Source organism: Cyprinodon tularosa, unplaced genomic scaffold (genome assembly GCF_016077235.1).
Source record: "Cyprinodon tularosa strain WSP-4 unplaced genomic scaffold, ASM1607723v1 ctg471, whole genome shotgun sequence".
NCBI lineage: Eukaryota > Metazoa > Chordata > Actinopteri > Cyprinodontiformes > Cyprinodontidae > Cyprinodon > Cyprinodon tularosa.
The window spans coordinates 412776-425000 of NW_024039198.1; the positions used below are offsets into that span (position 1 = coordinate 412776).

The window sequence follows — 12225 nt, forward strand, 5'->3', positions numbered from 1 at the left end:
GTGACTGTGATGTAATTCTTGTATTTGGTGCAGTTTATTTATCTGGTCCAAATTCAGAACTAAAGTAAAGAGGAATAGTAATTTGTCTGTCTAACCTTTTCACAATCCCTGTTGCTCATGCACCTTTTTTCATTGTGATGTATTATGTGATGTAATATTTAGATTTTCAGGGTTTTCGTGACTTTTAACCAAAACATTTTTAAATAAACACTTGGAATACACTACTCCAAGTGTTACTGAAATGATCATATCACAGGAAGTTCCAAGTATTGGTTTGTTTGTAGTGTGAAAAACAGAAATGCCTGAAAATGTGGCTCTGCTCTGAATCTCTGAGCTAAGATTATTTCTTATATTTAGCTTGACAGCTGGAGCTGGTATTCTAGTACCAGACTGAACTCCTCCGCCTTTCTTGGTTTGTGCCTCAGAAAGCGGATGTTTTATTCCATTGCATGTGTTTTGATTTTAATTAAGAAGGAGTGATCAGGGAAGGCCGCTCCAGATCGTTAATCTTGTTGGTTTGGAACCAAGATGCTGGTTTATAAAATGTTTTTTGGAATGTCTTCTTTTAGTCCTAATATTTATTCTGCCGGAGAGACAATGACCTCTTTAAGTAGTTCCTCTGGCATGCATTTAATTGGCCCGACACATCAAATGATGAGAAACATCTCCACAGCGTGATTCCTCAGTCACCAGGCTGGGGCAGAAAAGAAATGGACAGCCCCACCTTTATTCCCACTTAAAATGATCCACTGGTGTGTCACAGTGGGAGTGGAACAACATCATAAAGCATTTGACAGGAAGATGTAACCTAAAACTAAGAAGTTTGCACGTTTCTTAGCATTCAGGTGAGAGTGAAGTGCATGGAAAGGTCTACAGAGTCGTCATCAGTTGCTGTTTGAGGGGAAGAAACGTTTGCTCTTACGAAAACGTGTTGCTCAGGTTAAAGGGACGTTTTGTTACAAACTGGGTATTTAATTTAATAATCAGATTAATCATTATTTATCAATTATTGAAATAATAGTCAACTAATTTAGTAATTGATTAATCATTAACTGGAGTATAGAGACTGAAAAACACGCCTTTAGCTGACAGAGCGACCCCCTTAGAGCTGTAATTATACCATGATTGTAAAAAAATATATAAATATTTTGAATTTAAGATAAGAAAATAAAAATAAAAAATTAATCCATCAATATGCTCTATCCAGAACGCCTCAAGTGAAAAAGTTTTTGTTTCGCCTGGTTTGATTTCTTCGAAAGTCTTCTTTAAGGAACCTTTTGCTGTCCAATTATTAATCGAATAAATAATTGACAGATTAATCCATTTGCAAAATAATTGTTAGTTGTAGCCCTAACAAAAATCAAATTTTGCTTTATTAAAATTACATATTTGGTGAAAGGCTTATAAAATCAGATAACACCAATCCAAATTCTGCATATGCACCATATATTTTTTTCAATGCTCTGAACTTCCATGTAAATCCCCCAGGCACGACGAGCACAAATGGATTTCTTGAACTGATTTAATGAAGCCTCCAAATCTTCATTAGCACCGGGAAAACTGTACAGAACAATACAGCTGACACAATTAACTAATTAGCTACCATCAAACCACACAGTGTACATTGTAGCTGGCTTACAACAGAATGAAACAATGTAACGTTATATACAAATAATAAAATACCTCGTTGGCTGCATGCCACAATGAGGGAATTATCCGTGAATTAAAAGGTGATTGTCCTTGATGCTGTCCTTGGTTTTTACTCAACAAACTTCAGCTTATAATGTTTGTGAGTAATGTGAAAAACCTCCGTTGATTTCCATGAAAGACAGACGTTGGTGTTTGTTTCCATGGTAACCCAAGTCGGACGTTGGTGAAATAACGTCTTCTCAAAACAGCGCAAGAACAAGCTTGTAGATATAATCATTAGAATAATCATAAATAAATCAAACCATGTGTCACTAAATAAAACAATATAAAGATACAATCATATGTACAATAATTCATTGATATGTAAATAACCATATATACATATATCAATTACGTATCAATGAATTATATCAATAAACTGTCTGCATCATCTGTATACATTTACATTCCATATCAATGCTTTTTGCACCTTGCACACTCTGTGTATATTTGATCACTGCTGCACTTTATGGAATGGAAATATTGTGTATACAAAATGGCAGTAAAAGTTGTCTAAGTCTAAGTTGAACTGGACTCTGAAACATAAAATGGACACAAAGTTGCCTTAGGGCTGAACAAAAATCGATCAGTTTAACTAATTTAGTAATTGAACAACAGTTAACTGAAGTTTACAGACCCTAAAACACGCCAAATAATTAATTGAACACCAATTCAGATCATAAATGAAGACAAAACTACATATTTTTGATTAAGATAGAAAAAACATATTTAATCTGTAAATACATCATGCTCTATCCAGAACTCTTCCTGTAGCCTGAGTATTGAACTGAGACTGTCCTATATCTTTCTTTAGCCACCAACAATCCATTTAAAGTGTTTTTACTTTTTACTTTAAATGCTTGTTTTAGAATAATTAATCTAAAAAAAGAAAAATTTCTTGATTAATTAATTACCTAATTATTTAATCAACTGCTTCTTCCCTGAACTGGCAGAACTGCAGCTACCACTAAGTTGGATAAATAGCTTTAATTATCTGATGAGGTGAAGTACTGAGAAACTAGCAGTCCTGCAGGGACTTGGTGAGCTTGGTGGTTAACAAAACCTGAGCAGGGGTGAAGTCCAGATCCTGACCATTTTTAAGGTATAAATAAAGTCTCCTTTATTGTATTCTATGGAAGAAAGTGAGATTATGATCGTGCAAATATTATTGTTTTGTTTTACAGAGGAGTTGCTCACAACTCTGGCTGCAGGGTGCACATTGTGGTCAACCTGGGTGCAGTTTGACCATTTTCCAGATGCCAATAAATGATAAGAAAAGGCATCAGCCTTAGACATTTAATGGGTTTGTCCTAAGTTGTTGTATTATTCTCCAAATCACGTTTTTCCTAACAGGAGAAAATCTGTTTAAACTCTTGCAGTCTCCTTGATCTTTGTATCTTAGCCTAATCTTTCATCCCTATCATCAGAATGAGCTGATTCTGGTTGTTCTTTAGATGCACCTGTAAGATGGATTCACTGCTGCAGGTGACGAGGAGTGAAGTGTGATTCGTCCCTCACGTTTTGTCTGGAAATTATTATCGATCATCCACATGCTCCACCAGTGTGCTGCGAGTGTGTGTGTGCGTGTTTTGCACATCTCTATTTGAGGAATGCTTTCATCTGAAAGGGCATAATGTGTTGTGTCTCTCAGGAGAAACAGGTGGGTGGGGGTGTGTCATGCACAAATGTTCTGGGTTATTTTCTCCGCAGCCTTTCTCTGACTTGTTTTTTTTTTTTTTTTTTTTCATAACTTCTCATCATTCAGCGAGTCACGCAGCAGCAAACAGGGAACATTGTTTGTAATTAATGACAGAGCGGGAACAAAAGTGATGTCCCCAGATGAAAAAATTACAGCTGTTAGAGGGAGGCTCTAAAACTTTCATTTCTTCCACTGTCTTCTGGAGATAAAGATGACATTTATAGAAGGCTCAGATTTAGCTGAGCTGTGTCCTGTTTTCACTGAACATTGTTTTTTTTTTTTTTTTTGTAAATGGAATAAATTATTTTTGTTCAAAAAACATAAATAAATCAGGTTTTGGTCTGATTACACAAGCAGAGGAAGAATATATATATATTTTTAACAGGATTTAATTGAAAGACTCGGATGAAGCTGGTCATGTAAATGGTCAGGATTTGGATATCTGTTTTACAACATCGTCCCCTGGAGAATATGGTGTTAAAACAAAGATGAAAAGCTGTTATGTGTGTTGGGAATGTGCTATAGAAGCTGCAACAGTAATGGAAAAGTATTATATTAAACTGCGTCCCCTATAGAGTACTCAACATGCAGCGACTTGAAGATCCCCTGCTGCAAGATTTCCAGCTCTATTAATGTGCCACTACTAATTCATTCTTTCCACCTTGTATTGCAGCTTCATCATCTAACATTTAAGAAAATTGAAAAATATAAGCTTTTAATTTCATGATTTTTGAATCAGCTTGAAACCCTCTTTTTATTTGTACAATAATTAAATTCAATTTCAATTCAGTTTATTTATATGGCGCCAATTCACAACAAATTTCATCTCGAGGCACTTTACAATTAAACCAGGTCATAATCAAACTGATTCAAAGTTTTCTATCTAAGAAAAACAAGTTGATTGCATCGACTCATTGACTCGAAGGCAATCTTTCACACCAAGCATGCTTGTGGCGACAGTGGAGAGGAAAAATTTAATTTTAACTGGAAGAAACCTCCAGCAGAATCAGGCTCAGTCTTGACGGCCATCTGCCGAGGCAAGAGTTCAAGGAGACAGAAGCACACAGAGAAAGACAATAATGGTTTATATACAAAAATAAAGAACATAGAACTACTAGTATTTTTTACTACCAGTAATTTCATGACTCAGGGAACCTTTCAACTCGGAAAGCAGAAAGAAAATTTTATTATAATGACGCAGATGTGCTCTTATCTTTAAATTCTGAAAATGGCTAAAACAAAGTAGGAATGCATGCTATCATTATCTGACAATATGGCTATTAAACTAACTACATATCAAACTTCTGCCATTTTATCATTGTTTTTGTGACAAACAGGTGGGAATTATGGCTGTCCCAACAGATGCATGAGTCTGTTACAGAAAATATGTTGAAGTAAAAATGTCAGTTGGATTGTTTTTTTTAAGTTTCAGGAATGAAAAGTCAATCTGCTATTTATAGAACTGCATAGGCTAGGAAGGAAAGATCTACACTAGCTACGTTTACATGCGCAAAATTTCCCCGATCCGATCCAAACCTTGGTTGATCGGAAATTCAAAATCTCCGTTTACATGGACACTAAATGAAATGATCCGATCATGACGTGTATACATGTACCAAGCGTTGGATCAGATTAAATCTTTAAGCATGCGCAGAACTTCCTGCCAAACTTGGCAGTTCTGTCTGCGTCTGGTTTTTGGGAGGCCTGACAAACGATGCGCTCGGAGCGAGCGGAAAGAAAAAAGGAGAGAGGAGGAAAAAAGCGCTTGGCAGCGAAATGTCCGAGAGAAAATGTAGAGAATGAGCGATTGAACCGGCGTGGGAGAGCGAGTGGGCTGTAGAGAGGAAGAAGAGGAGGATAAATTCCTGCTTCCTGCAGCTTTAAATGAACTTGAGTGTACAGGTGCTGGTCATAAAATTAGAATATCATGAAAAAGTTGATTGATTTCAGTAATTCCATTTAAAAAGTGAAACTTGTATATTATATTCATACATTACATACAAACTCATATATTTCAGATGTTTATTTTGTTTAATTTTGATGATTACAAATGACAACAAATGAAAATCTCAAATTCATCATATCAGAAAATTAGAATATTGTGAAAAGGTTCAAAATTGATGGCCCCTGGTGCCACACTCTAATCAGCTAATTAACTCAAACCACCTGCAAAAGCCTTTAAATGGTCTTTCAGTCTAGTTCTATAGGCTACACAATCATGGGGAAGACTGCTGACTTGACAGTTGTCCAAAAGACGACCATCGACACCTTGCACAAGGAGGGCAAGACACAAAAGGTCATCGCTAAAGAGGCTGGCTGTTCACAGAGCTCAGTGTCCAAGCACATTAATAGAGAGGCGAAGGGAAGGAAAAGATGTGGTCGAAAAAAGTGTACAAGCAAGAGAGATAACCGCACCCTGGAGAGGATTGTGAAACAAAACCCATTCAAAAATGTGGGGGAGATTCACAAAGAGTGGACTGCAGCTGGAGTGAGTGCTTCAAGAACCACCACACACAGACGTATGAAAGACATGGGTTTCTGCTGTCGCATTCCTTGTGTCAAGCCACTCTTGAACCACAGACAGCGTCAGAAGCGTCTTGCCTGGGCTAAAGAGAAACAGGACTGGACTGCTGGTGAGTGGTCCAAAGTCATGTTCTCTGATGAAAGTAAATTTTGCATTTCCTTTGGAAATCAAGGTCCCAGAGTCTGGAGGAAAAGAAGAGAGGCACTTCATCCACGTTGCTTGAAGTCCAGTGTAAAGTTTCCACAGTCAGTGATGGTTTGGGGTGCCATGTCATCTGCTGGTGTTGGTCCATTGTGTTTTCTGAGGTCCAGGGTCAACGCAGCCACATACCAGGAAGTTTTAGAGCACTTCATGCTTCCTGCAGCTGACCAACTTTTTGGAGATGCAGATTTCATTTTCCAACAGGACTTGGCACCTGCACACAGTGCCAAAGCTACCAGTACCTGGTTGAAGGACCATGGTATCCCTGTTCTTAATTGGCCAGCAAACTCTCCTGACCTTAACCCCATAGAAAATCTATGGGGTATTGTGAAGAAGAAGATGCAATACACCAGACCCAACAATTCAGAAGAGCTAAAAGCCACTATTAGAGCAACCTGGGCTATCATAACACCTGAGCAGTGCCACAGACTGATCGACTCCATGCCACGCCGCATTGCTGCAGTAATACAGGCCAAAGGAGGCCCAACTAAATACTGAGTGCTGTACATGCTCATACTTTTCATGTTCATACTTTTCAGTTGGCCAACATTTCTATAAATCCTTTGTTTTTATTGGTCTTCAGTAATATTCAAATTTTCTGATATGATGAATTTGAGATTTTCATTTGTTGTCATTTGTAATCATCAAAATTAAACAAAATAAACATCTGAAATATATGAGTTTGTATGTAATGTATGAATATAATATGCAAGTTTCACTTTTTAAATGGAATTACTGAAATCAATCTACTTTTTCATGATATTCTAATTTTATGACCAGCACCTGTATAAGTCGGCGTTCCTAGACTCCCCCCGCCATGTTGTTCACAGCGAGAGCGAGAGAGACCGGTGGTTTCCTGTTGTTGACAAGGCGGAAAACGTCACGCTGACGTCGCACACATGCGCAGTGAGGATTATTTTACTCTTCAGATCCGAATGGGTGTTTACATGGACGCCAATCGGAATGGGGATCGGCAAAAACCACGTCTCTCATTCGGAATTAAATTTAGATCCGATCGGACCGATTCGGATTAGAATCTTCAGTCTGACATGTTTACATGAAACATTTTTGATCTGATCAGGCCTTCAATCCGATTAGTTGTGTCCATGTAAACGTAGCTACTGTGTCGTTACGACAGAGTATTTGGGCCAGGCTAGCGATTATAATTTTTTCTTTTATTTGAGAATAAAGTCGTAATATTATGAGAATAAAGTCATAAAATTCAGAGAATTAAGTCGGAATATTCCGGGAATAAAGTCAGAAAATTACAAGAATAAAGTCGCAACTATATGACTATAAAAAGTTGTAATATTATGAGAATAAAGTCCTAATATTACGAGAATAAAGTTGTATTTTATGACAAATCTGACAAGAAGCAATTTCTTCCCTTAAATGAGAAATGTCGAGCGTTGTGAAGTTATACTATGTTTTAGCACACCAGCATCACATTGAGCAGTATATCAAAGTGGACTTGGGTATGATGACTTCGTTCTCTCAATTTATCTACTTTATTCTCAAAATGTTATGACTTTATTCTCATAAATGTATGAGTTTATTCTCATAATATTATGACTTTATTCTGGTATTTAAAAAATAAAAATAAAAAATCTCTAGCCTGGCCCTAATACTCCGTCGTAGTATGGGTTACTTATCAGCCAGATGTTCTAAAATATTGGCAAATTAGATATCCTCTAAAAGTCCTGCTCCAAAAAATAAATCATGCAGTAAAGCCGTTCACTGGAACAGCTTCATTAAGTAGCTTAACTGCAAAGCTTTCCTAATGCTCTCATGGATCAAGTAATGGAAAGAATATTTAAGACAGTAACAGTTGAATAAATTGATGTGAAAATAATGTGTTCAACTAATTTAAGCTGGCACTAGTCTCTGCAAAGAAAAACAAAAGTAAAAAGATAAAAAATAAAAAAAATACATATTCTTTAAATTGCCATTTCTTAATTGCTGCCTGTGGACCTTGATGTCTCCAGTTTCTAACAGGAAAAACATCTACTATTAGGTGCACTTGAGGTTAATGAGACTGAATATAAAGGGTAAACAGGCTGTTTTCCAGTCAGCGCTTGTGAAGCCTGAGAACAATGTGCCATAGAAATTGACTGTAAGTGCTCACATCAAGAACAGTTTAAATGCTGATCTACTTCCTAAAAAATGTGCCTTTAGATAACGCCGTCGCTGTAGTTCTGATGCTGTGTCTGACAGGAAGTCCATTGAAACAGAAGTGTGGATCTGAGAGATGACTTATCTGAGCCTCCCTTACGGTCAGGGCAAGGCTGCATTTACACCAGTGGTGCATATATTTTCATTAGTCTGGGACAGTTCTGATCGCACTGAGGCCTGATATTAAAATCAAGTCAACGTTTAGTACTTTGCAGGGATCTACTTTAGGTTAGTGTGCTTTTATGTGATCAACCTTTACCGATGTGTCCATCCCGTCATTAGTCATGAAAGCTTTTCCATCTCTGCTGATAAAATCATTCCAGCATCATGATGCTGCTTCCACCATCACCTGGCAACAGGTTGATGGGTTAGTTTGCCTACATTTTTACATCATATTTAGAAAGTTAACATTTGGTATCGTTTTTTTTTTTTTTTTTCAGAGTACCCTCTTCCACACGGTTGCTATGTCCCTATCATGACTTTTGGGAAAACTTTATGTTGGCCCATTTGTGAAACAACCATTCACTTTCCTGTCGACAGCTTGTCCAATCTTCAATGGTGGATCTTTGCAGCTTCTCCAGAGTAACCGCTGCCCCCTCACTGCTTCTTTGATAAATGTTTTCCTTTCCTGACTAACTTATCTTTTGCCCCTTTGGTCTTTATGAATCTACTTCATCAAACCTTTGAGAAATTTACAGAACACTTGAGTTTAAAATACGGGTGTGGGGGAAAAAAACAATTTGGAGATATGTCGTGATTTTCGGCTTCCAGATATATCAGTCTTCTAGTATCGATAAAAAACCAAATGATTTTTACAAAAAACAATGAGGGGAAAATTGGGCATGTCTGCACCACCGCTCTGGCTGATGGCGCTGCGGAGCCCTTTTTCTCTGCGGCACAGCGCCGTATCTGTATTTGAGGCAGTCACACTGGAAGACATGGACTGACTCAAACACCATCCATCCATTTTCCTTATTCCAGAAGGTGTCCCGAGGGGTGCTGCTGCCTATCTCCAGCTGTCTATGTGCAGTAGGCGGGGTAAACCCTGGACAGGTCACCAATCTAAACAACATGAATACCAAAATGACTAAATTAACATATGCAGCACTTACTGTTTTATCTATACATTTTATTTTATAGATGGGGAAAAATATTCCAATATATAGTGATATTGCAATATCCTGATAATAAAAAAAATTGTATCGTTTTGCCAGACCCATGCCAATACTCACCCCTAGATTAAACTGAGGTTTAATAACATTTAGACCACTTCTAAAAGTCATTTGGATGCAACAGAGGTCATTTAGGGATATATAAGGGAAAGGGGCTGAGTGTAAAATGCATGGCAGGCTTTTTATGTTTTTAATTGTAAATGCAAACCCTTTTATTTTTTCACCCCTTCCACTCAAAGCTATGCCCTGCTTGGTCTATCATATAAAATTCAGATAAAATATGTCAAGATGAAGAGTTACAAATGTCAGTATGAGAGTGGGGATTTTTGTTTTTGTTTTTTTTAACCTTTCAACCCCATTCTGACCTTGACTTGTTGAGTCATTGGTCCGACATAAAACCCTCCACATCCCAATGTTGTAACAACCGAGGGCCCCCATCCTGTTTCACTCCCACCAGTTAAGCCCCATCAGTGCAAACAAACACCACCGTCCACGCAGAGATTAGCCTCCTGTGTTTCCACAGGGATATAAAGGCATTGTCATTAGCAGCATCCTTGTTTGGAGAGCATGTGAAAACAGCTCACCACCACATTGCTGAGTCGTCATTTTCCCCATGTTAGATGGGAATATTTTGTTTCGCATTTCAAAGGCCCTGTCAAGATATTTTTCCATTTGGCCTTTTTTTTCATTTCTGCTGACAGATCAAATATTTCATTGCATTTAGAATAAAAGGCACAAAAACACACATCAGCCACTTGTCATCAAGCTGTTTGAGAAGAACAGAGTTTGTCTCAAAGTTTAGCTTAGCATAAAGTTTCGTAAGCTTGGTTACATTTCAGTACTAGAATTTAAATGTTTTTGCAAAATTCTAGAGAAAAAAACAGCTTGTGTGAACATCCCATTAACTTTTCTCCTCTTCACATGATGTCAGTTCTGGACTTTGCAACAAAACAATTCAAGGTTCAATCTCAATCAAATTGTCTGCTTCTAATTGCAATCAGAGATCATTTATTAGTAAATAGAGTATTAGACAGCTGCAAATTTAAAAATATATTATTATTCGCTTAAATTGATGAGGGGAGCACTAATTAGATTAGCAGCTAAAATGGTAACTCTGGAGGAGCTGCAGACGTCCACAGCTCAAATTAGAGCTGTAGAAGCTATTCATGTCCTCTCCTGTTGTGGGAGAGTGGCTTTAATAAAATCAATGTTTCAGAAAGCAATAAAATATATTACTTAATGTTAATGCTGCACATCACCCTAAACTCATCAGGTAACTTGGTGGAGAAACGGTCCTGCTGTGTGGAGGTTTTCATTCTGCAGGGGGGAATAAACTCTTGGACGTAGGTGGTGCTGGAACACAACATCCAGGCTTCTAATACACAGAGATTAGGGGGAAACAGTGGCAACTTTTTAAAAAGTTTACATTAGTTTTTAGATATTTACAGACATCCCAAGTCTCCTGGAAGTTGCGGGAGTCTCCCTGATATAGATAGTTGTTTACGGATGCCTGCGAGTTGGATAAATTATCCCGGATTTTAGACTATGCGAGGTGGTGTTTTTTTAATGCGAGTGAGAACGTGCAGGCAATACAATAATTCATGCACCATGTGCAGATTAGAACTACTGCGATTGCACAGACACAATTTCAATAAGCATCTCCCTGAAATGAGTTTTTGGAACTTGGGATGTCTGTATTTATTCACCAATTTATGTATTTATTTACTGCAGTTTGATTTTTTTTCCTCATTTATTTTTGGATTATTATTTCCAGCTATTAATCACTTCTATAGACTTGTATTTCCTGGTTGTTGTTAAATGTAATCTTATTTGTTTTTTACACCTGAGGTTTTTGGGAAACCTTACATTTCACAAGGAATCAATATAGTATTTATCTATCAATCTATGTGACTAATGAGGCCGACTGATATTTCTAGTCGACATCATTGATTACGTGGATTTGTTGCCTCTGTTGTGAACTTTTTCAAACCATCATTATTTTTAGCCTCAAACTATAAGCCATCATTTCTGACAGCCTCTCGTGCTTCATATTGTGCCCACTGTGCACCAGTCATGACTATTTCCTCTTCTTTCATCACCATAGCTACCAGCAAAATATAGGAAGCAGAAACAATGAACAGATGATGGTCTGAATATCCTGGTTACAGTTGTTAGGATGTTGTTCTTTATGCAGCAGAATGAATTTCTAGGCCTGTCCTTTTTCTGTGGGCTCTCTGCTTTACAGATGGGTCTGTGATTTCATTACTGGAACTAAAGACCTAAATGATTTTCTGTTACACTTTTTGCATGGTTTTATAAGTTGGCACAAGATCAGCTTCTCTTATGCAATCCCGTGTAATTTGACAGAATTGATAAATGAAATAAGTTAAACCATCATGTTGTGCAGCATTAAACTGTTATAACTTGATTCCTCTCGATGTTGAGAGTTTTTCATCTTTTCTTTTTTTGCTGTACTCTTTAGTCTATAAGTCATCTGCATTATGTTGTTCTCCTTTAGGTTTGATCAGAATGGTGCAGGTTGACCTCGACCTAAAATACATGACCAACATCAGGGACCTTTTCCAGGAATTTGACAAGTTTCCTCCAGGAGCAGTCATAGGAATCGCTAGAGAGATGCAGCCAGTCTACAGGTAAACACACTCATCTAGAGGAAACCCGATTAGTTAGGAAAAAAAAAAAAACTGTGTGGTTGTGTGTGTGTGCATGTCTGATATATATTTTGGTATATGTCTGTGTATATGTATGTA

The 12225-nt window shown here is 37.4% G+C and overlaps 1 protein-coding gene across 1 annotated transcript in view; it reads left to right on the top strand.

The window, feature by feature from the left end:
- xxylt1 (xyloside xylosyltransferase 1) overlaps positions 1–12225 on the top strand; it is a 38350-nt gene that overhangs the window by 7103 nt on the left and 19022 nt on the right. Inside the window, exon 4 of the mRNA XM_038301698.1 lies at positions 11976–12108. Within this exon, the coding sequence (XP_038157626.1) occupies positions 11976–12108 (133 nt within the window). The remainder of the gene's footprint in view (positions 1–11975; positions 12109–12225) is intronic.